Here is a 25,534-nt window from a genome sequence, read left to right as displayed (position 1 = left end):
AGTTGGTAAGAATCAACTTTAGTCTAGGAAGGGACAGGGCCATCTCAGAAACTACAACTGCTTGAGATCTGATGGTTAGTTACAGCAACAAACCAATTAATTATTATATTCTCACTCCCAGATCAAAAAACACACATCCATATTTGCCCTGAACACCCCCCTAGAAACAACCAGTCAGTGGCAGGAGAGTTTTAGTGCTGTCAATCACAATCTTGTGGTGCTGCTCATCACCCCCTCGATTTGTGCCATGCTGCAGCTAGCATAGCAAAGAGCTGTGCAGATTCAAACTGTGTAGTAGTAGTAGTTGCACGTTGCTTTTGTCCAGTTTGAGTGAAAGGAGGCGAGCAGGATCCGCGCTAAGGTAAACTTAACCCAGCTACTGCAGCGCGCGATAAAACACAGAGGTGCCAGTGGTGTAATTGGTCTGGCTTTAAATGCATAAAAGCATTTAAAGCCAGAAGATATGTTTATCTTCTATAAACATATCTTTTAAATCTGCTCTGCCAGCGAAGCACTCAGAGCAACAGAGACGCTTGCAATCAGGCTTAAGAGAGGAAAGAAAGAAAGAACGCTTTATTGTTATTATTATTAGTAAAGAATGGCGGGCTGCCAGACCTTTAATACAGTAGGGGAAACCCTGAATATTTTTTTGACATATTTGTTAAAACTGTCATTATGTTGTGACAGTATGGTATGAAAGGTAATCTGTGAAAACTCTATTTTCTCTGCTTTCTTTCAGTGCTAGAAACAACCAGTCAGTGGCAGGAGTTTTAGTGAAGTCAATCACAATCTCATGTGATGCTGCTCATCCCCCACTCGATTTGTGCCGTGCTGCAGCTAGCATAGCACAGAGCTGTGCAGATTCAAACTGTGAATGCTCAGTTTAGTTAGCATAGCTACCAAAGACGGCAGATAAACAATTTCTTGTCATGATAAGTTGTTTCTCCACCATTAGCACATTTAGCAGTGAGTGAATGAGGCTAATTGACAGTGCTAAGAGTGTCCTACTAGTTCTGATTGGTTCTTTTCGGTCAGAACCGTGCATTACTTTAACCAGTAATAGTAATTCAGAAAGGAGTTGGAGGAGATTGATTGTTTTCACAGATTATCTGTCTCATAAACTGCTACAACAACGTGACAGCTTTCAAAAATATGGAGAAAACATATTTTTTATTAAAGTTATGTACTGCAGCTTGAATAAAATGCAACTACATAGCAGTTTTGAGAAATCTGGATTGCTTTATGTGTAGTTGCACGTTGCTTTTGACTGTTGCTCGTGGGGAGAGACATTTCAGTAATCTAAAACTAAGAAAAAATGTAAGCAACCTACTTGCATACTGGATGTGGACTGTTGGATGTTAAATTCATGAGCAGTAAATATTGTGCTAATGATCAGTATTGAACCAAAGAAAGCAAGGTAGATGCAAGCCTTTAAAATTGTGATGCTTTTTAAGGGTCATATAGACTCAAAAAATTGTAACGGTAATTGCGCGGGAGGACAAAACAAATTTTTTGTCAGGGCTCCCACGATTCCTAGCGGCTTCCGTGACTAGGCCTACATCAATGTGGACAAAGTCTAACTTTATGAAGATTTATAAAGTCCAGAACATAAATAAATTTCTCTTTTCAAAGATCAAGACAAAAAAGTATTAATCCAGTTGAGGATAAACAAAAGGAATTGTGGATGTTGTTCTTACACGTTTCTTCAGAGTGACAATCAAAACATATTGCCATAATTAAAACAGAAACGATGGCACGAGTTAAACGTTAAGACTTCATAATCCCACCGGTTGCTGAAGGCCATGTGAAGTTTGTTTGGTTTTTGTGGTTTAGCCTGTGGTTCCACTGGAAAACTGGGTCAGACCTGTCAGTCACACAGCATCCCTGAGAATGACAACTATATCTCCAGTGTCTGCCTCTTCCCACACCATCGTGCTCGCAGACAGCGTACAGATAGTTACAGATATTTTAGGGTGTTGTTTATTCTGCATACCTCTTAGAGATGCTTTGATTAAAAATTCTTTAAATAACTAACTTTTTGTGCCTGAACATCACAGTTTAAAAATGTCAAATTTAAACAATTTTCTTTTTACAATTCTTGTATATTTCACAGAATTTACCCACTTTCATGAGCAGTAAAAGTTTTAAAATGGGCTGGAATTCAGAGTTTGTCAAGGTGAAAGTGGCGGTGTGTTAATCCTTCATACTGACCAGCTAAATCTGCTTTCAAGGTGCAGCGGAGAGTGTGAACAAGGTGCTAAACGAGCAACGTGAAGAGGTAGAGGTGAGAAAAAGGAATGATTGAGAGTAGACAGAAATAGATGATGTGAACAAGAAAATACACCTTTCAATTTGAAATATTCAACAAGTTTAAAGCTGGAAATTATGGGAGTTCTGAAGTGCCCAACCTGGGACAAAAAACACATTAAAAACCTCAAAAGATCAAAGTGGTGGAAAAAGTCTATACCACACGACATGTGGCGAAAGCCAGTGTGAAGCGATAGTCCGTGAGCTCTGAATGCAGGAAGGGCGTGTTAGCTCACATATGACCAGACCAGTGGTATTTCCCAGAAGGTACAGTGTTTACACTTCCTAGTGCCGATAATAGAACGGACACCGACTCTTGAAACAGAAGGAAGTGCTGTATTTAAAAATGCTCATGCAGGGAAAAGACCTCTGAGAAGTAACTGGAAGAAAACAGCTGCAGATTTTACGTTTTTCAAATGTGATAAAAGTTTTGAAATGGTCCATTTGACCTACTTTTTTATAAAGTTGTTAAATGAAAGATATACTTGATATAAGTCAGCTGAAAATTGTCAAATGGTTGATGCTGTAAGTAAGAAGAACCTGAGATAGTAGAACCACAATCAGTCTTTAAGGAGTGAATAATCTTCCTTTGTCCATTCTTTTTTTCTAGTCCAAAGAAAAAGTGAGACGGGGCATCCATCTCCGATACATTCAGGAAACGTGATCTGACCAAGGCTCCTTTGGCTGCTGTGCCCAACAGGTTGGCCAGAACGGCCTTTTTATCTTTGAGGGAAGTTAAAAACCCTCGATTTCCTGTAGAGGCTGCCAAACCCTGCAGCTCTACTATCTGAGTCTCCAAGTCCCTCATAGATCTGGTTATGTCTCTAGTGACATTGCGAGTGAACTGTTGACACAACTGCTTGATTTGACATTTACCATAATCCCACCACTGTTGGACACAAGAAAAATCTGATTTAGATTGTTTATGACTGACCCAGAAATATTCAAAAGCTTTTTTAAAAGCTGTATCATTCAAAAGAGCTGTGTTAAAATGCCAATAGACACTCTGAATACGGACATTTTTAATAAACACAGAGCAACAAACCAGACAGTGATCAGAAAAACCAACAGGAATTATTTGACAATTTTTAAATATACTCAAATGATGTTTAAAAGTATATATGCGGTCCAATCTTGCCAAGGATAAAAGATTATCTTTAGAATGACTCCATGTATATTGTCTCTGATTCCTGTTGAAATCTCTCCACACATCCGAAAGGTCAGAGGCAGCAGTCAGCTGCCTGAGCCTCCGAGAGGATTCAGCATGAGGTTCTAGGTGGTTCCTATCAAGTAACGGATACTCGGTGCAATTAAAATCTCCACACAAAAACAAATAATCATGATCACTACAGTAACTTACAATGTCACCTAAAGTATTCAATAAAACCATTCTATCAACCTCTTTAGTTGGCGCATACACATTAAGAAAAACTATATTCACATTTTCATATTTGGCTTTAACTTTTAATAAGTGGCCTTCAATTAATTCTTCTGCTTCACAAGAAACAGGCAAAAAATTCTTAGAAAACACAATCCCCACACCACCACAACAACTGGACTTGTGGCTAAAAAAGACCTCCCCTCCACATTCCTTCTTCCAATCGCTCTCATTATCAGCAGTGCTGTGTGTCTCTTGAATCAACATTATATCAATGTTCTTTAGAGCCATAAGTCTAAAAAACTCAGCCCTCTTTTCTTCATTTCTGGCACCATTTAGATTTAATGTGCCTATTTTAAAGTCACACATTGAAATGAGGAAACAAAAGAAAAGACACAGAGACATGTAAAATATTTCTCTAAATGTCCTCATCTTCATCAGCAGTGAGTGCTTGGGCTCTGACTTTCAAAATCAGTTTCTTTAAGCGATATATTTCCTGATCCGTTAACACGTCATCAACAAAATGTCCAGTTTTCTTTGTTAAAACGCGAGAGGATTCAACAAACAATTTTAAATCTGGAAAGTATTCTTCTACTTTGATCCTGAGTCATTTAGTTCTTTGCAAAAATTTCTTAATTTCAGCAGGAGGATACAGATTCTGCTGATCTTGGCTCAAAGAAAAGCTACTATCAGACTCTAGAATGCTCTCTTCTGCTTTGTTTGTTCTCTTAGGTCTGAGAGCTTTAGTGCTGCTGTTAGCAGGTTCAGAACTTTTCCTTTTCTGAGACAATTTCAACAAATCGTCATCAAGCATGCTTTCATCTTCACAAAGGTTTTCACACAGAATTTCACCAGATCTTTTCTCCTCTGAAACTGCATCAAAACTATTGATAGATTGATCATGTATCATCTCACCATCAGTGGTATCAAACTCATTAAAGCGATCACAACGTACAGAGGATCGCACCTCAGGCTGTTCCTCTACAGTTACAACAGAAGGGTCACCAAGATCCCCGGCTCCAGTAGCATCAAGATCCGCACCGACTACCGTGAGACCACCAGCGGCCGTGGGGCCCAGCCCGGCGGCGCCCCAGGCCGCCCCGGCGGCACCGCGGTCCGCTTCCGCGGCGGCACCGCGGTCCGCTTCGGCGGCACCGCGGCCCGCTTCAGCGGAACCGCCACCATCACCAACCCTCACCAACTGTGTTTTCTTGAGTTTGTCTGGGCACGATCGAATGATATGACCTTCTGCACCACAACCAAAACATTTCATGGTCTCTGAAGAGGCAAAAACCATATAATTAAAACCATCTACTTTAAAAGTAAAGGACAGATTAAGGTCATTAGCTGTTTCCTTAAGGATCATAAATACCTGCCTTCTGTGACACACGACATGCTTAAGAAGCACAGATTTACAACCTAAAGAAACCATCTTTATGGGTGAAACTAGCTGTCCATACCGTGACAACTCCTTAACAAGGAGATCGTTTTTAATAAACGGGGGTGCATTTGAGATGATGATCTTTTTAGCTGGACTAACCAGCGGGAGAACCGGCGTGAAAGTGTCCTGAATGACGACGCCCCTTTCAACCAACTCATTCACTTTAGATGTACTATCAAGAAAGATCACAATCGCTCCATTCATACGGGAAGCAGATTTCACACTATCGCAACCTACCGCTCCTCCAACAGCTAAAGCTGCCTCCTCTACTGAACAATTCACTGTTGGTATGAGTTTGACAGCATGACGGCGTGTCAACTTTTCAAAATCGGCACCGCCCTCCACAACGGGCATGATGCCAAACAAACGCCAAACCAAACCGGTAGCTACAAGCTACCGGACCAGTCTGGAACAACCAAACTAACTTAAAGATCGAATAACTGTATAAAGAAAAAAGTGTTCGAAACACCTTGCAGAAAAAGGTTGAAAAAAGACTCGAAAATCCACTCACGCTGACACTCCCGTCTCCAGCTCCATTCACTCCGCCATTCACTCAGAGAGAGAGAGAGAGAGAGAGAGAGATCTATACACATGGATAAGCTGGAATACATTATGGAAGATCAAGTCTGAAACATGACATACATATACAGTATAAAATAAAATTCCCTTCTCACCCTCCACGAGTGGTTTCTCACATCCTCTGAGCTTGGGTCCTCTACCAGAGGCCTGGGAGCTTGAGGGTTCTGCGCAGTATCTTGGCTGTGCCTAGAACTGCACATTTCTGGACTGAGATGTCTGATGTTGTTCCTGGGATCCGTTTTAGCCACTGCTCCAGTTTGGGAGTGACTGCCCCGAGGGCCCCGATGACCACAGGCACCACTGTGGTCTTCACCTTCCAGGTCTTTTCCAGTTCCTCCCTGAGGCCCTGGTATTTATCCAGTTTCTCGTGCTCCTTTTTCCTGATGTTGTAATCACTTGGTATTGCTACATCCTCCACAACGGCTTTCCTCTGTTCTTTATCCACCACCACAATGTCCGGTTGGTTTGCTATTACCATCCTGTCTGTCTGGATCTGGAAGTCCCACAGGATCTTAGCTCGGTCGAGACAGATCTTTTAAAGCTGTGGTGCCCCGCCTATGGAATGACTTACCTTGCACCATTCAATCTCTACATTGTATAGACACTTTCAGGAAACAACTTAAGACCCACTTTTTTAAACTTGCTTTTTAGTGTAATTCCGTGTTTTATTGTTTGTATGTTGTTTTTAACTTGTTTTACTTTTTACACTTTGTGCAGCACTTTGTGACCCTGGTCTGTGAAAAGTGCTATAGAAATAAAGCTTACTTACTTACTTACCCTGGCTGCTGACCATTGCCCACCACAAAATCTAGAATGCATACAATTCAGTCAGGCATGCTGTTATTACAGGCTAAAATGTTACTGTTATTATACATTTACAATCTGCAGTCTTACATTTTTGGTTGATTTGTGTATACAGTCCACAAATTTTCCTACGTTTTCATCCATGGCTATGAAAAAGTCCTGAAATATAGCCTGTTCCTCCAATCTGAAAAACAAGCAATAAAATACACTTCATGAGGTGTTATAGTCCAAAGGTAGTGAACATCACTAACGTATACAAAGAATTGTTATATTGTACACATTTTACAATACCTTGCTGCATTCTTTAAATGGTAATACTTGCAATTTCCATCTACAGAAACTGAAAGCACATCTGGGGTACAAACTTGACACTTGAAGGGATCCTTCCTTAACATTTTAACTTATGCTTTCTCTTCTTATCGGCCACCATGACTTAAGGAGATGGGATGGTCAGCAGATGACATGAATGCAGATGTGGCTGATCTTTGGGGGGGAGACAGATGACAGACTGGGAGGAGAAGCAGCTGGAGAGATGCTTCTGGGTCTTTTCTTCTTCTGAAAAGACTGAGAGGAAGGGACAACAGTAGAAGAAACAGGAACCAGATCAAGCACTATCACTGTATCTTCCTGGTTCTCTGGTGTCATCATTGGATGCTCCTCAGTAAGCATCCTAGGCTGCTCCTGACCTATGGTCTCTGTCTGTTCAAAGATCAGGTTCTCAGCTCTTTACTTATCTTCATCTGGCTTGTAACAACAATAAATACCATAGACAGGAGGAAATAAATGTGCTTGTACTGATGCAAGTTCGTTTTTAATTCAAGTAAATGACCTAGATGCAATCAGTGTATTCAAACAGGGTTCATAAACAAAACTTTAAAGATCATCACAGCCTAGGGCAGGGGTGGGCAATCCTGGTCCTCGAGGGCCAGTGTCCTGCAACTCTTAGATGTCTCCCTGGTAGAACACACCTGGATCCAATAGCTGAATCACCTCCTCAGTGCAGGCAGGTTCTAGAGTCCTGCTAACGACCTTATTATTTGACGCAGGTGTGTTGAAGTAGAGACACATCTAAAAGTTGCAGGAGACCGACCCTCGAGGCCTGGAGTTGCCCACCCCTGGCCTAGGGGCACTGATGTTTTTAGCAACCCTCCAATTTTACAAAGTGGCAACAACAAGCATGAATATGAAAACTATGATGTGACTCTATCATGGCTAATTAAACGTATTAAGAACAGGTACAGTGTACAGGTACAATTAGCCTCCTAGAGGCTAATTTAGCTAGCTTCCACCGCATATTTTCCGGCGAAAAAAATGTTACAAACGTGTCTTCAACCATTCGCATCACAGTCCTACCGCCATGAAGTCCTAAAACTACCATCAGTAACTTTATAACGTGACACTTTGGAGTTATTTTTGGCTTTAGAGTACAAAAACATTTTGACAGGTGCAGATTTTTACTCACCGGAGTGTAAGTGTCGCATATGATGACGTCAGCTTATTCTTCTTGGATTTTTGCGGGATCCGTCCTTATTTTTATTATTTCAATCAAAAATATTAAAACGTTTACAGAACAGTTTGGCATGCAATCACAAAAGAAAATACATCTTAATTTTTTCTTACATTTATTTGGAGTAAATCATTGATATCATACTCAAAAATAGTTGGTAAATTAAAAAAAGGTTTTTAAATCAAGTGACAAAAACCCTCCAGTTTTATACTTTACTAAGTTATTTTTAAATACCGAATTATGACCGATGCGTCTGACATGTATTTGTAGTAAATATTCTTAATATCCTGTTCAAACTAGCACATAAATTGTAAATAAAGGCTTTTTAAAAAAGCTAAAAAAAAAAAAAGATTCTATCGGCGACAAGCTGCTGTGATCACCGATACGAATGGTTGATAATCTACTGAGCCTGCTAGCAGGCAGAGCAGGGACCAACTGAGGCCATTCAATGGGGCTGATAACCACTGATAATGGCCATTCTATGGGATGATAACATTCGAAGCGGGTGAAACATAACACAGTTTGACAAAAAAGCATCTTCAGGTCCATTGCTTCTGAATTATAGGCAGAAAACTAGTCGCAGAGGAGAAGATGAAGTGAGGGATGATCAATGTAGCAGTCCCTCAAACCCAAGAAAACACAGAGAGCTTTGACGGGTGCAGTAGAATTATATTTACTTCTTTCGAACCAAGTTGTTGCACTGAATACACCGTGCTTCGAATACACCGTGAAAACTAAAAGAAAAGAAAATACATTTTGCTTAAGTGCTTTTGTTTGACAAACATAAATACATAATAATAACGCTAACTTAAACTTATAGAGCTCTAAACCTCGTTCCGCTGTCCAAGGGCTACAAAGTTTATGGCGGTAAAGTCCGTGCTGTGCTGTCTTTAGCCTGTTCTGAAGAGCGTGCTACAGTCCAGTCATTAAGATGAAGAATATCCTCTTCTTCCTCTTGTCCCTGGGATATTTCAGCCCAAAGTGCTGACTGACAGGAGGCTAGCAACACTTCATCTTATTTTACTGTTTAAATAAAGGCACTAACTCAACATGAACCAAACTACAGCGCCCCTACTGGGTACCATGGGTAACAACCTACAAACAGGACATAAAACATGGAACGGGCATTTACACTCCCACCAAATCATGTATGATGAGAGCTTATCAACGATTCATGCATGATTTTAAGCATGACAAATGGACGTTAATGAAGCGAACAAACAAAAATACAGTTAACGTCACTCATTAACCTTCAGCGACATAATGTCTGATGTGAGACTAATAAGCATCAATTAGTGACTTTCTAAAAGAACCACAAGTTTTTGAACAGGTCTTTCAATAATATGAGGTTTGTGTGTTGTACCCTGCTTCTTTGCTGGATTTCAATCACCAACTTGAAGCTTCACTCTGCGCACCAAGCCATCATCCTCTTGTGGTGCTTCAACAACTCGACCCAGTTGCCACTGACTTCTGGGAAGCATGTCTTCCTTTATGATGACGATGTCATTGACCTCAAGATTGCGACGAGGCAGGTGCCATTTTTGTCTTGTGGATATGTTCAGAAGGTACTCCACTTTCCACCTACTCCAAAACTGTTCCGTTGGATATTGCACTCTGCGCCATCTTTTTCTTGCATACAAGTCCTCCTTCACAAACTTTCCAGGAGGAGGCAGTGCAACCTTTGATTTCATTAATATGAGATGGTTTGGAGTTAGAGGTTCAGGTGATTTAGGGTCATTGATTCCATCAATGCTTAGTGGTCGGCTATTGAAAATAGACATTGCCTCATAAAACAGTGTTCTTAGAGAAGCGTCATCCAGCCTGCCTTGTGATTGAGCAATGGTGGCATTGAGAACGCTGCGGATGGTTCGAATCTGTCGTTCCCACACACCTCCTGCATGGCTGGCAGATGGGGCATTAAATACAAACTCGCACTGTTTATCTGCAAGAAAAGCCTGCAGGGCATTTCTGTCACATTCCTTGAGAGCCTCTTTTAGCTAATTTTTGGCCCCAATGAAATTTGTACCTTGATTGCAGTACACCTTACAGACAGCTCCTCTTAAGCTGATAAAGCATCGTAGGCCATTAATGAAAGAGTCTGTAGATAGGTTCTCTAGCATTTCAATGTGGACTGAGCGCGAGGAAAGGCAGGTAAAGAGGAGTCCGTACCTCTTTTGCTCTTTGCAACCTTGCTTGGTGATGAATGGTCCGAAACAATCCATTCCACTGTAAATGAAAGGATCTGAGACTTCAACTCGTTCCTTCGGTAGTTCAGACATGCGCTGTTCTTCAGGAGGCCGCCGAAGTTTTCGACATTGAACACATCTGCTTATTAGCTTTGCAACTTCTTTGCTCCCACCAATCACCCAAAACCCATTTGCTCTGATCTCCATGAGCGTCTGGCTTCGGCCTTGATGACAAATCTTTGAATGAAAGTGAGACATGATCAGGTTTGTAATGTGATGGTCCTTTGGGAGAATAATAGGATGTTTCAAACCTTGGCAGAGTGTTGACTTTTTTAGTCTTCCTCCAACCCGGAGAAGTCCCTGATCTACAACGGGATCTAGTTGAAAGAGAGGACTTGAACTTGGAAGACTATCATTTACTTTCAATGCTCTCAGTTCTTGAAAGAAGGATTGCTGCTGGAGGAGTTTTATTATTATGTCAGCTGCTCCCTTGCATTCATCCGCTGTTATGACACTGCCATATTGGGTTTTGTTTGGTCTCAGTCTTTTTATTCTTCCCACTACTTTAAGGAGCATTGACCAGCTAGAGAGCCTGTTGAAGCATCTGAGGATAGTGTCTTGTTCACTTGCTTGAGTTGTAAAGGTTTTGACTGCTTTAACCTCTGGATCACCTACCAACAGTTCAGCTGAGGGGGCAGCTGAGTAGGAAATCTCTTGTTCCCACAGAAACTTTGGGCCAGACAACCAGCAGGTTGTCATAACCTCTGATGCACCAAGGCCCCTAGAGGCATGGTCCGCTGGATTCTGAGCTGTGTCAGTGTAGTGCCACTGTTTGGGATCTGTAGTTTCCCTAATCAACTGGACACAATTTGGGACAAAGATGTGAAATCTTCGTGCCTCGTTGTTGATATATGCCAAGACTACTTGGGAGTCAGTCCAAAAGAACTCCTCATCAACATTAATCTCAAGCTCTGATCTTAGCATAACGCTCATCTTTGCTGAAGTGACTGCAGCTGACAGTTCGAGTCGTGGTATGCTTATAACTTTGGTAGGTGCGACTCTAGCTTTAGCTATAACCAGACTACAGTGCACTTTGCTGCCATCACTTATGAACCTAATGTAGGAACATGCTCCATAGCCTGTGTTACTGGCGTCGGAAAAGTGATGCAGTTCCACTTTAGCAATGTCCTTTAGTTCAGGTGGATGGTAACATCTGGGTACTACGACTGATTTCAGTTTTCCCAAACCATTTTTCCAGTCCTCCCACCGTGAGCGCAGATTGTCGGGAATGGGATCATCCCATTTGGTACCTCTACGGCAGAGCTCCTGTAGGATACTTTTGCCACTCAAAGTGAATGGAGCTACAAACCCCAGGGGGTCGTGCAAAGATGAGATAACTGACAGTAGGCTCCGGCGAGTAGGAGGCTGGTCCTTTGTGTTTACACTGAAGTTGAAGGTGTCATTTTTGACTGACCACTGGATTCCAAGCACATGGCCTTCAGATGTAGTATCAGGTTTGAGGTCGAGTGACTCTGTTGTATTGGCTCTTTCTGAGGGTGGTAGATGAGAGAGAGCATCACTTTGGTTGGAATTAAACTTGTGCAGACGTAAACCTCCAAGTTTGCACAGGGCTTGTGTTTCGTTTATGAGCTCTTGAGCCTCTTTGACTGATGGGACACTTGTCAACCCATCGTCTACATAAAAACTTCTTTCGACAAAGTCGGAGGCCTTTGTGTAGTCGGATTTGTGCTGTTGTGCTAGGTACTTAAGGCCAAAATTAGCACATCCAGGGGAGGATCCAGCACCAAACAAATGCACAGCCATTCTGTACTCTTTGGGCTCTACATCTAGTTGTCCATCCGGCCACCATAGAAATCGTAAGTAGTTACGCATCTCTGGGCAGACAAAGAACTGATGGAACATTCGTTCGATGTCGCAGATGATGGCTACATTCACCCTTCTGAAACAACAGAGAATTCCCACCAGTGAATTAATCATATCAGGACCTGTGAGAAGAGTATCGTTCAGTGAGACGCCAAGAAACTTAGCAGAACAATCAAAGACGACTCTTAACTTTGTTGGCTTTTTGGGATGGTACACCCCGTGGTGTGGGATGTACCAAGCGATCTCATCATCAGTCACAGGAGGGGCTAGTTCTGCATCACCACTGCTGATAACGTCTTTCATAAAGGCGTTGTAATGCTCATGATACTGTTTGTCAGCTTTTAGCCTTTTCTTTAGGTGTTGCAGTCGAACTGTGGCTAGCCTCTTATTGTTGGGAAGGGCTGGTGGCTTGCTGTCTTTGAAGGGAAGGGGCATCTGATAATGTCCATCTTCTCTCTGCTTTATTGTGTCACTGAGTAGTTGTAAGAAACGAACATCGTCCTGGAATACGTACTTATCCTCATAGTTTCTCTCATTGAAGTCTGACTCCAAGACTTTAAGCACATCAGCAGTTGAGGGTGTCGGCATTTGTTTGACATTGACACGATGCACATAACTCTGATTTCCCTCTCTGTCTAAGTGGGGATTACCAGACCCAATGATACTCCAACCAAGTATGGTTCTTTGTGCAAAAGGCTCATTTAATTGTCCTGTGACAATTTCTAAGGGAGCTAGAGCTGATGGACAGTCATAACCGATTAACAAGCCCACTTCACAATCTTGAAGTGGCTGTAACTGGTTGGCTAGGTCTTTAAGGTGTGGCCACTGAAGTGCAGTTTCTCTAGTGGGAATATGGGACTTGTCAACTGGGATAAAGTCATGAGAGTAGGCTTGTTTTATTTTGACATGAGCATCAGAGTCAAAGCTACGCACCTGTAAGTTGCTAGCAAGTCTACTTGCCACAACTGTGTCAACAGAGGTCATTGTGCTGAGCTTTAACTGCACTGGTTGCTTATCCACATTCAGCTCAGAGGCCAGGTCTCCTAAAATGAAGGAAGAGTCACTTTAGGTGTCAAGCAGGGCAGATGTGAGTATTTCTTTCTGTGGCTCTGATGTAGCTGACACAAAAACTGGTACTATGCTGGATGTTGCAGATGTTTTTCTTGTAAGTACATGGGTCATGAATTTATGTACTTCCCTGTTTGCATTTTCAGCTGGAGAAACGGAGTCCTCAGTTTTAGTTTCTTTGGGTTCTTTTACCCCTCTTTGTGGAGACAGGTAGGGTGATGTCGGCCACACTTACTGCATGAGTGACGTACTTTGCATTCTTTAGTCACATGGCCTTTTCTCAAACATCCGAAGCAGAGGTGATTTTCACGAATGAAAACTTTCTTTTCATCAATGGTTTTTGCTGCAAATGTAGGACACTTGGCCACACAATGCAGTTCGTCCTTGCAAAACAAACAAGGTGGCTTAAGTTTAGGAACGACCACTGTGGGGAAGGGAGACTTTGACTGGACAGTTGTAGTAAGTGCTTTAGCTCTCTTAATGTGTCTCTCTTCTGTTTTTTCACTTATTAGGAATGGTGAGGCGACAGGGTGGCAAGCAACTTTCGCTTCTTTTTGTAAGAACTGTGTGAAGTGAGCAAAATCACTTATGGTACTCCTGATGTTTGTCTAAATCTTCCACAACAATACGACTCCATCTCTGTATTATCCAGTCTGGCAGTTTTTTGAGAAGCTTGTGATTTTCCTCACAATCATGAAGGATTTCTAGGCCCTTGACTTGGGGAATAGCCTCTGCGCAGCTCTGAAGAAAGTCTGCAAACTCTCTCAGTGCTAAAGGATCGTTGGCAGCTATTTTGGGCCATTTTGTAAGTTTGTTTCTAAATGCTCTTTGCACAATGAATGGGCTGCCATACCTTTCTTGCAGAACATTCCAGATGCTCTGGTATGCCTCTTCAGTGTTACGATAAAATATCCCTCTACTGCCTTTCGAGCTTCACCTGCAATATAACTCTTTAGATACAATATTTTCTCACATGCAGGTAGGGGTTTGTTGCCAATTAGTGCCATAAAGGATACTTTCCAGTCAACAAACTTCAGAGGGTCACCACTAAAGATAGCTGGCTCAGGTACTGGAAGTCGGTTTAAGGTAAGGGAGTTTGCTAGAGCTTCAGCTAAACTAAGTTCTCCTCGTTCTGCACCGGTGTAGTGATGCTTAAACGACGGAGCCAACGGATTTAAGGAGGGCTGTGGTACACTGACGGAGTCATTTAGAGCGTTCTCAAAGTTGTTGCAGGATGCTAGATCACAGCTTTCAACATCATATAGAGTGCTTAAAGCTCTTACACGTGCTGCTGCTATTCTTACTTCACTTTCTGCCTTTAAATGCTGCAGTTAAATTTTTTCCTGCTCAAGCCTTGCCTTCGTTTCCACTTCTTCTTGTTTTAACTTTGCCAGTGCTTCATTTTCCTTCAACTTCCATTCATTCTCCATGTGGTTGACTTTAGTTTGCTGTGCAAGTATTTCATGCGCAGCCTTTGCTTGTTCCATTTTAGCTGCAAATTCAGCTTCTGCTTCACGGTTGCTTGAAGAATCCGTCTTTGAGTGTGCAACTGAACCGTCTGGGAACGATGTTTCAGTTTTTGTATCTCCAAACACAGAGCCATAGTCATTTTTGTTTAGTATCAGCCTTACTCTTTCCTTCTCAAGATGATCATTGAAGGGCTGATCAATATTTTCTTGTCGTTTAGCAATAATCTCACAAATGTCTGTTGTAAGCACAGTGCAGGCATCCATTCTTTTTACTACGTTTGGAGTCATGTTTTGGTTGCGGCGAATAATAATGTTGTTGTACAGCAGCATGCTTGTCCCTTATGTCATGACTGGCACTGTTTAAATCTCCAGGTGAGCAGAAGGCCTTCAGTTTTGTTCTAATTTCTTTAGCCGACTCTTTCCAAGAATTATATGCTCTGTTAAATGCTCGTTCATGTTTCTTTGCATCCTGTTCATGCATTTCTTTGCCCTTTTCGGTTAGGCGTCTTTCACGATTGCTGGATCTCACCTCTTGCTGTTCTAAGTTGTCAGGTTCTTCAGCAGGGTACAACATTTTGTTCCTTTAATGCGTGTGTTTGCTCTTTGTAGTAATGTCTGGACTTAAATTTGAATAAGTGTTGCTTTAACTTCAAGACTATATGGGAAACAACACTCAAATCAGACATTTAAACCATATAGGTGTACAATTTAGCATCCACACATAACAAATGTGACTGTAAATACTGCTGATATACCACAAATTATTTAGAGGATAAGTAACCCATACAATTTAAGAAATAGCATTTACTTAATGCACACAAACTGTAGCTTTAAGACAATAAAACCACGACTGCATTTAAGGCTTTAAATTTTTAATTACTGTGCAGGTAATTTGGTCTTTTTATCAGCAAAGTCCTTATTGAGTAAAATACCTGAACCTTTATGAATAACCGAGACAGAGTCCAATATGAAGAGTCGTGAGGAAGTGGCAATGATTCTTGACAGGAGTTGAGTCTCTCTCGGCTGGCGCAGGCCTTGCTCGACTGACACGTGGGTTGTACTCGCCAGATATGGGACCGTCTTTCACTCAGCGTCGAGTTTTCACTGTAGCAGTCCCTCAGACCCAAGAAAACACGGACTTCTTTTGAACCAAGTTGTTGCACTGAATACACCGTGCTTCGAATACATCGTGAAAACTAAAAGAAAAGAAAATACATTTTGCTTAAGTGCGTTTGTTTGACAAACATGAATACATAATAATAACGCTAACTTAAACTTATAGAGCTCTAAACATGTACCTCGCTCCGCTGTCCAAGGGCTGCAAAGTTTATGGCGGTAAAGTCCGTGCTGTGCTGTCTTTAGCCTGTTCTGAAGAGTGTGCTACAGTCCAGAGTCATTAAGATGAAGAATATCCTCTTCTTCCTCTTGTCCCTGGGATATTTCAGCCCAAAGTGCTGACTGACGGCAGGCTAGCAGCACATCATCTTATTTTACTGTTTAAATAAAGGCACTAACTCAACATGAACAGCGCCCCTACTGGGTACCATGGGTAACAACCTACAAACGGGACATAAAACATGGAACGGGCATTTACAATCAATCTCTTTAATTGTGATTTCTTCAGGGCATGACTTTTTAGATACTGCTTATATATTCTTCATACATAATCAGCTTGTCAATTTTCATCATTTCTAATCAATCTGGTTCAAAAGGTGGATGGGGATTTAATGAAAAGCAGGCAAAGTCCAAATAAAAACACATGAAAAAATCTTTCAAAACCTAAATGGCTTGCTTTGGCTTTCAGTATATGTTCTACACATAACATCTAACTATAATAGAATCATAAAAACATAAGGGCTCACAATCAGCTCCTGCATTCTGTAGTCTGCAGTGAAGTGCAACAAAGGACAATACAGTGCCATTCAGTTAATGGAGTCCCAAAACAAAGAAAACAGCATGAAATGTAAACAGAAGGAAGTCAAGCAAAGGCCACAAAACACTGTTGAGTCTTTGTTAGTGCTTAATTCTACAGAGCTGTGTGAAGAGGTGAGGGGAGGTCGGCAGAATACCAGATTAGGCCATTAGACGGAGAACTGTGCCAGAATAATCCCTTCACCATAATCTCTCTTTCTCCTTCCCTGCTGCTAATGGCTGCGAGACAATAAAATGCTCTAATCCGTCCACTGGGATGGCACTGGGCTGCGCCAACAAATCAGCTGCAGTTCAGGGCAGAAAGGCTAAAGTGTTTTGAGGATTATTTCCCTGGCATTTCTGCCTTATTAGATAGAGCTGTTGGGGGTGGGGGCAGTAGACATGAGAACAACGACGTAAACAGACATGGTAACGTAAGCACACTGCAAAAAAGCAACTCCACTCACAACTGCTGGTATTTTGTATACATTTATTTAGGTTCAATTAAACTAAAAAGCTTGGAGGCAGAAAAAAATTATGCAAGATGCTTGTAACTAGTCAAAATCCATGAACTCAAAAGGGACTCAAATTAATTCAATGTAATTATTCAATAATTTAATCAGAATAAATCAGGCTAATCAAAGTTGCTAATCCTCTGAGTGTGTTACAGTCTACCAAAACATCTGTTATAACAAAACCTTTAAATATGGTGATGCCAAGAATTTGCAAAGGTGTCTAAAATGTTTGAAAGTTTAGCTATAATAATTTAGGAGCCACTGTGTTAGTTTTTTTCTTCAATATGTCAGGGTATGACTGAACATATTCAGGAACTTTTTTCTATAATGTTGTTGAACTTTGGATGTCATCACAATTTCTACATCACATTGTTTCATATCTGCCTTTTGTTTTAATGGTATAAAGAGACACAATCAATTTGAGTGCTTAAAACTAGCAAGCCAATAAAAACATGTAAATATCTATATAGGGAGATGGTGACATCAGGAGAAAAGTAATGCACCCTGTCCTGACACAGCTAAAAACTGTGGATTCCACAGTGTTAATCCCAATAGACATGAACTATTCACTGCTCCCATGTATTGATAGGGCACATCCTACAGGGAAGAGACCCAGAACACACTGGATGTATAGATTTCACTCCTGGCTTTTGGAAAAAAATTTAAATTTCCGAGAATTAACTGGATGCTGTCATTGTCCAGAAGTATGTTGAGTTTCCCTCCTTACCATCTCAGACTAGTGGAAGAGATTAGATCAGTGTTTCTCAACCCTGGTCCTCACCGCCCAAATGTCCTGCATGTCCTAGGTATTTCCCTTCTGTCACACACCTGAATTGTATCTGGGGTGATTAAGAGGCTTCTTGCAGCACTTGATGGTCACGCAATCATTTGAATCAGCTGTTCTGGAATTGAGACACTTCTAAAACATGCAGAGCAGGGGGACAGTGAGGACCAGGGTGAGAAACACTGGATTAGATGAATGGGTTGACATTTTTGAAGAACTTATTAGATGAAGTTTAATTATACATGTGAGTACAAAGGTGGAACTGAATGATACACAGAAATTTCATAAATCACAGAGTATCATGATAAAAATTCAGCTTCTTTTAGACTTGTGATGCTTTGAGATTGAATTCTTAACATAGACCTTTATCAGGTAAGATGTCAGAGTTAATCAGTCAGATTGTGGCTGATTGTGCATCTGACATAACACAACCTCCCAAATAATCTTATGCTAAAAACACAAACGACTATTAGAACATATCAATATACCAAAATAACCCCTCTTTTAAATAGGAACTATTAGTCTCAAATCCCTTACTTTTCAAATCAATTGCAAAGTTTTCCCCAGAAAACTTGCCAAGCCCGGTGATTGGGTGCCAGGGCAGTCATTCATCCAGCCACCTGTCCTATTTTTCAGTTAAAATTTTTCTAAAGTTGACAGGAAATTTGAAAATATCACTTGATAATTATGTGCTATTGAAAGATTGGAAGATTAATACCTGAACACCAACTATAAAGTCTTAAAAAATGTAAACATTAAAAGAAAAAACTTTAATAAATAAGCATTGCAATGCTTAGCCCGGTAGGGGCACAGGTAAAGCCTGTGCCCCGCCAGGCTTATAATACACTGGAGGAAACCCTGAATTATTTTGCTGTGTTAAAACAGTTGTCACAAACTCAAAATTTCAATGACTGATTAAAACAGGCGTCCAAAGTGTTCTTTAATGTCATCTCTCCATGTATGCCAGTCTCTCTCTGACTGCAGCCAATATGTCAGGCTGTAGTGAGGACCTAATTTGGGTCACAGGCCTATGTTTAATGGATCCCCAAATGACCACTCTGGTGAAATGCTTTCAGTACAGCTCCCTTGGTGAGAGGCTAAATGTTTAATTTGAGTCCCAAGCTGCAAAGATTTAAGAGCCCTGGACCTAAATGATAGCTAGACCTCGAGCTCAGCCATAGATCGTAATGGGACAAAGAGTCCTTGGTCTTGCCTCTAATTCTCGCCCAGGCACAGTGAAGAGGTCTGTCCACAGCTGATAAGTGGTTTTAATTTGATCTCCACTCTTCTTTTTTTCTCTATTTTCATCCCTCTTTCCCTCGTTACTGCCTTGCCTCTTTCTTCGCTCATCCTTTCCTTTCATCACCTCATTCTCTCATCTCCCTGCTCTTGTCCCTGTCTCGATGTGTTTTTAGACAATGGCGTGGCTCCAGGTGCAGACAGCAGGACTCCTTCTCACTTTGGCGCTCCAATTCTATGTCATTGTTGCTCCAGACGCTGGTCTTTCTGGGGTGGTACCAGAAAGACGAGACTCAGTTGACATTGTAAAGAAAGAGTCCCATCCGGTGCTGGTCAGGCAGAAGAGGGCTTGGGTGTGGAATTCCATTTCTGTGACAGAAGAAAGAGAGGCACCCACCCCTTACAAGATAAAACAGGTATGGTTTGTAACTCTATAATCTAGGATTTTATGACTTTTGGGACTATATTTTTGTTTATGTGCACTGTTTTCTTACTTAAAGCAGATACATTTGTGTTTTTGTTTTGTCTTATGCCATACAACAATCTAGGGCATTGAGTTCTAGTTTTTTAATAAATATATAGAATATCTTGGTATGTGTTATGAATGTCGTATTGTTCTTGTTCTTTTATAGCTTCGGTCAGACCAAAAAGTGGCAGTGAGGACGTTTACAATAGAAGGTGAAGGAGTGAACCAAACCTTCATTGTGGACAACAAAGGAAACCTGTATGTCAAGGAGCGTCTGGACAGAGAGAAGAAGGCCTGGTATCATCTGACGGCCAGGATGTACGATGGAAACGGCCTGTTGATAGAGGACGCTGGGGAATTTGATATTGAAGTGACAGATATCAATGACAACTGCCCAGTTTTTCAAGAAGAGTACAAAGGATCCATCATGGAGAGAACAAGTATGTTGGACCACAAGCAGAGGAAGTACAGAAATGAATCACTTTGATCCATAATGTATTTGGTTTACAGATCTTGAATAGAGAGTAGTATGATTGAATTAATATTCTTCACTTAGTTCATACAGCCAAAAAAAAGAAAAACAGAAAACCTGTGTTTCCCATGTCAGAGCCTAAAAAATAACATCCTTTATTTGATAAATTTTTGGGGATTTTACTTGATAGTTCAATATAAGATAGTCCTTGATTGCAACGTTTAAGGAAAGCATCTCAGGAATTGTATTTTTTTATTTATGGCTAAATATAAATGTAGACGCATCCCTCTGAACTGATCAGAATGCACATTGGCATTCTGATCAGTTCGACTAACTTTGCTACAATTGCAACTGCAAGTCTTAAAAGATTGGATAGCATCCTGCTATACATTTTGGTTTGGATTTTGATCTAGACTTTGACTGGGCCATTCTATTCAATGAATTTGCTTTGTTTTAACAATTCCATTGCAGCTGTGTTTTTACATCAGTCTCTATTCTGCTTGTGGTTCAGTCCATGGTAGCTGAGGGGCTCGCGGGTAATTTCTGATGGCTTTGAGCTGCAATAGCTTTTAATGCCAAGTATTAAAATTAAGGGAGCTGTATACAAATACAATATTTGAAGATATTAAAGTGATTGCTGTCAGTTATAGTGCAGCATATTACTGTAAAATTGTTCATGTGTGGATATGCTCACCTCTGAGCTGTATGTTTTCCATATGTCCCATTAGCCATATTTCAGCATGTCAGCCATTTTCAACATGGCTGCCGTTTTTGAGCCTTTTACACCAATTATTGCCATATAATGTCACCAATTTTAATAACTTCATCCTATTTATGCAACCTTAAATTAATAATATTTTACTACTAAATCAGACACCAAAACTGAATCTGAGGACTTTGCAGATGAGAGTAACAAAAGTGTTGTCAACTGGAAGGAGGTAAAGATTGTAACACTGAGTTGTCCCACATTGATTTTGCAGACTTCTTAATGGTTAGTGTCATCTTCTGTTAATTTTTAAAATCTGTTTTGCAGTTTAGTTAGCTTCCACCAGTGTTTTTGTGTTTAGTGTTAGCTTATGCTAGCTTTTTATGTGTAGCAGTTGAGCGTTGGTTTTTGCTATTTTTAAAATGCATTTAGCAGTTTAGCTAAGTTTCTTAATTTTTTTTATGTGTTTAGGAGTTTATTATTACTTTCTGTTAATTTAGTATATGTATTTAGCATGAGCAGAGTTGAGATTATAGTCTAGTGAATTAGTGGTTAATAAATGTAACTTTTTGGTTTGCTGTGCCCACCACTGGCAATGACTACTGCCAATTTTAGTGCAAACATATATTCTCCACTACAACCATGGAAACCAGGAAAGGAAACAAAATTGAGGAAAAGCTTATGATTTCTATGGTTCAACATATGTAGGCTATGGTTTGACCACAAACACATTAATTTCATTTCCAATGTTAGTGCAAAAACAAATTTTCCTGGTCAGTAAATGTAATATTTAAACTATGTATGATATAAAACTGAAAATATTCATTTTTGATAAATATTTTGAAAATTTAGAACAAAAATTAATTTTCTTTAATGACCAGGGCGGCCATCTTGAATTTTTCAGTGGCTGTCTTTTTTTTGGAGCCCCTAAAAAACTGGACCGAGTTAGGTTCTTGTATCTATCTGCATGTGAAAGATTTTGATTAATTATTCATTTATCTGCTGCACTATTGTATAAATCACTATACTTCCTCTCCTCTAGAGGATACCGTAGTTCAAGTGAAGGCGACCGACGCAGACGACCCAAACACAGACAACGGACAAGTCAGGTACACTCTGCTCAATGGCCGGACCTCTGGTTTATTTGAAATCAACTATGAAACAGGTAGGCACCCTGCAGCACTATAACATTTTCTCCATGCTAAATTTTTTATTTTTTTTGAACAGCTATAAGACTATTTGTGCTTGAACATGAGTCAGAGCTGAGATCAAAGATAACACCTCGTCTGTGTCTTGGCAGGTGTGATCACCACTAAGGTAAGTAGCCTGGACCGGGAGACAAAGAGTCAATACGTGGTGGTGGTCCGGGCTCAGGACATGAAAGGAAGGGAGTCTGGCTGCATTGCCACCACCTCAGTAGCCATCACCATCACTGACGCCAATGACAATATAGCGTCTTTTACCAAAAGTAAGCAACAGTCATCTAACTCTTTAGCAAACATATATATATATATATATATATATATATATATATATATATATATATATATATATATATATATATATATATATATATATAACCATGTATATATGTATGTATATATTTATATATATATAACCATGTATATATGTATGTATATATTTATTTTTTATTTATATTTTTTTGCTTTAAGAAAGTCACAGAACCAATACATGCAACTCTTCCCATATCTACATAAATAATGTCTATATCTATTTATACATGTTTGTATATATATTTATATAATGTGTTATTTTTGTGTTTGCTTTCTGTCATAAGGAAAATATGAAATAAGTGTCCCAGAAAACCTTAAAGTTAATGAGAAGATTGGCATCCTGGAGTTAATAGACTTAGACGAGGATGAGAACAAGCAGCCCATCTTTTCTATTCCAAGTGGCAATGGGAATGTATTCAGCACCAAACCCAGTAAGGATAACAACTGTATACTGGTGCTCAAACAGGTAGGAGGCTTGGAGGGGAGAAACTGATGAGATAATGTCTCAAAGCAGTCTTGTTTTTAATTCACAGTTAATGTGGTGTAAGAGATTTTAAATCTTTATGGTTCAATTCATTCAGATTCTTGGTTAGGGAGGAATTTTTGTTTGAAAATGTTCTGAATTAGCCTGACCATTGGCTTTCACCCATTGAAGTGGATAGCTGTGGTTGAATTTCAAACATGCCAATCAGCAAACAGAAGAAGTCATGAATGATGACTTTGATTTTCTGCACTGTTTTAAGTTTGAAGTCTGCCTGTAGTTTTAGCAATGAAACCCATTGAGAAATTACCTCAAGAAAACTATTGGCAAAAAGTATATATGTGAATGTAAAACAATTCACATATATGTAAATCCACTCTCAGCTTCTGTAGAAATCTGGCCCATTCAGATCACCACATCCGAACTGGCTCAAATCTGAAATTCTGAAATGTAACTTCTTAGTATAATGTTACATACGTACACAGCTGATGATACACTGAAGTATTTAAAGCGAAGATCCTGAAATATATTGTCTGTTGCAACAAAATGCAAGCAAGATGGATTTAAACATGTCCAAGAGAAAAAACAGAAAACAGCTCTGCCTTTGTGTTGCACATGAATTGTTTCCTTCAGCTGCACATCCAAAACATGGATGAGTTTCTTCTAAACTTACTCCATGAAATAAGTGAAAACTGCAGAGAATTTGTAACACTCGGGTGTTGAAATTTTGGAGGCCCAGGAACTGATGGAAAACTCTTGCAGGAACATTAAAACCCGAGAGTAAAAATACCTCCCGCTATCACAGAACATTACAAACACAAAGGAGTCGAGCAGAAGGATGATAGCAGCGAGCTCTGACAAGATTTCCATAAATTCTCATACACCAGTACACTGACATCCTTATTATGTTTTTATTTTATCCCTGCAGGAATTTCTGGAGGTTTACTTGTCAAGATAAAGTATTTAGGGCTTCAGAGAGTTGAAGATGCACTATTGTAAAATAAGCAGGGTAATAACTGGCTCCCATGCTGGCCTGGAACCAAATTGGACTTTGATCTGTTCACTCACCCCTCAGCTCTGTAGCCGCTCTTCATCTTCCTTATTTTGTCTGTATTCACAAAATAAACCCAGCTATCGTCCACGCCGCCGCCATCAAGACTTCATTGCTGTGTTTGCTAATGCTTTTGGTAGCCTGCGACTGAGCAGCATTATGACTGTGGATAATCCTGTTAGAATATTCCCGTCTACCTGTATTGTCCCGTCTGCAGATGAAAATTTGCTGTTGTAATGCAGCAGAAAGAAAATAACAAACAGGATAAGAATGGTTTCTCATTGCAGAGCTTGTTCAAGATAAATAAAAATCAGAGTAAAGCAAAACTTTTTTGATTAGGAATACGATCACAAAGGAGGAGCATGTTGGTTTTTTTCGTTTACTTTTAAAAAAAATTATTGTGGGGAAACAGTGACATATTTAAAAAGAAAATTATTTTGATGTTTCAAGTGTGAAAAATAAGTTACTGTCACTATTGAGGTGGGAATTTAACATTTTAGGAAGTGAGAAAATGTGTGTAGTACCAAAGCTTGAAGTCAAGCTGTGTCTTTAACAACCTCGGAAAGATTCAAAGTTGATGCTATAATGAAACAAATTAATTTTGAAGCATCATGTTGAAAAAACAAAGCAATAAAAGTCTAACCTTAAAAAAAGTTCACACAGAATGGAGATGCTCAACCTGTCTTTTAATCTGAACTTGCATATCTGCTGTTACTGACATATTTTGCTCTAGAATGGTTTTACATTCACAAATATATTTTATTTCCCTGTGTTGTATACGCTAACTCAGTTATACTGCTACAGTTTTCCTCACATCCTCACTTTTATTGACTCAAATGTTTAAGTCACAGTGGTCTTTTGACACATCATTTACATTGCGATTATATTTAGTGAATTGACCAAATGACTGAGCAGCTTTTATTTGTGAATAGCACCGTTAGCATAGCTAGCATCACTGACTATAACAGTGTCTGCACACATTGAGCCTCTAGTATTTTCAGGGGTTTAGGCACCACATTTTCCTGTGAATGGCTGAAATATCTCTGTAAAAATATCTATTTTAATAAATTAATAGATAACATACCTTAATATGAATTAATACACTCAGTGGAAACCATGTTAGCACTACTGCAGAAGCTAACTACAGTCTTCCTTATTTCCATTTTTGTGGAAACACCCAGTCAAAACCAAGAAAAATAAACACAGCTTTTTGATTGGCTGACTCAGGTGTCGGCCAATAGGATATTAAGTACAACTCAGTGGTAGAGCTGGAAAGTTTTCATGGGTGTGGCCAGACTGATATCATCGCTATCTCAGTGGTGTTCAACAACTTTTAATGCAAAGCAAATATTTAATCTTTCTCTGTCAGTAGAAGGCTAACTCTGCAGGTGTCTAGACATGGATCTTTAAGTCATCTAACATATTAATCTAATGACATTTATGAAACACCTGGGGCTGCACAGTGGCGCAGTTGGTAGAGCTGTTGCCCTGCAGCAAGAAGGTTCTGGGTTCAATTCCCAGCCCCGGTCTTTCTGCATTGCATGTTCTCCCTGTGCATGCGTGGGTTTTCTCCGGGTACTCCGGTTTCCTCCCACAGTCCAAAAACATGACTGTCAGGTTAATTGGCCTCTCCAAATTGCCCCTAGGTGTGAGTGTGTGTATGGTTGTGTGTCTCTGTGTTGCCCTGCGACAGACTGGTGACCTGTCCAGGGTGTACCCCGCCTCTCGCCCGGCACGCTAGCTGGAGATAGGCACCAGCACCCCTCAGGACC

The 25,534-nt window shown here is 40.2% G+C and overlaps 1 protein-coding gene and 1 long non-coding RNA gene across 2 annotated transcripts in view; one reads left to right on the top strand and one right to left on the bottom strand.

Annotated features, from left to right (window-relative positions):
- The window catches only part of cdh5 (cadherin 5), a 54,039-nt gene that overhangs the window by 3,046 nt on the left and 25,459 nt on the right, over positions 1-25,534 (top strand). Inside the window, exons 2-6 of the mRNA XM_008429111.3 lie at positions 19,249-19,488; positions 19,705-19,978; positions 21,759-21,881; positions 22,017-22,184; positions 22,515-22,696. Of these exons, the coding sequence (XP_008427333.2) occupies positions 19,252-19,488; positions 19,705-19,978; positions 21,759-21,881; positions 22,017-22,184; positions 22,515-22,696 (984 nt within the window). The 5' untranslated portion in view covers positions 19,249-19,251. The remainder of the gene's footprint in view (positions 1-19,248; positions 19,489-19,704; positions 19,979-21,758; positions 21,882-22,016; positions 22,185-22,514; positions 22,697-25,534) is intronic.
- On the bottom strand, positions 6,248-9,040 carry LOC103476641 (uncharacterized). The gene is made up of 3 exons (XR_001777348.2): positions 6,801-9,040; positions 6,600-6,693; positions 6,248-6,513 (listed from the first exon to the last, which is right to left on the bottom strand). It is a non-coding gene; the product is annotated as an uncharacterized LOC103476641 (long non-coding RNA).

Source organism: Poecilia reticulata, chromosome 15 (assembly GCF_904066995.2).
Source record: "Poecilia reticulata chromosome 15, P_reticulata-male-v2, whole genome shotgun sequence".
NCBI classification, from domain to species: domain Eukaryota; kingdom Metazoa; phylum Chordata; class Actinopteri; order Cyprinodontiformes; family Poeciliidae; genus Poecilia; species Poecilia reticulata.
This window is presented reverse-complemented; position numbering and strand designations above follow the sequence as displayed.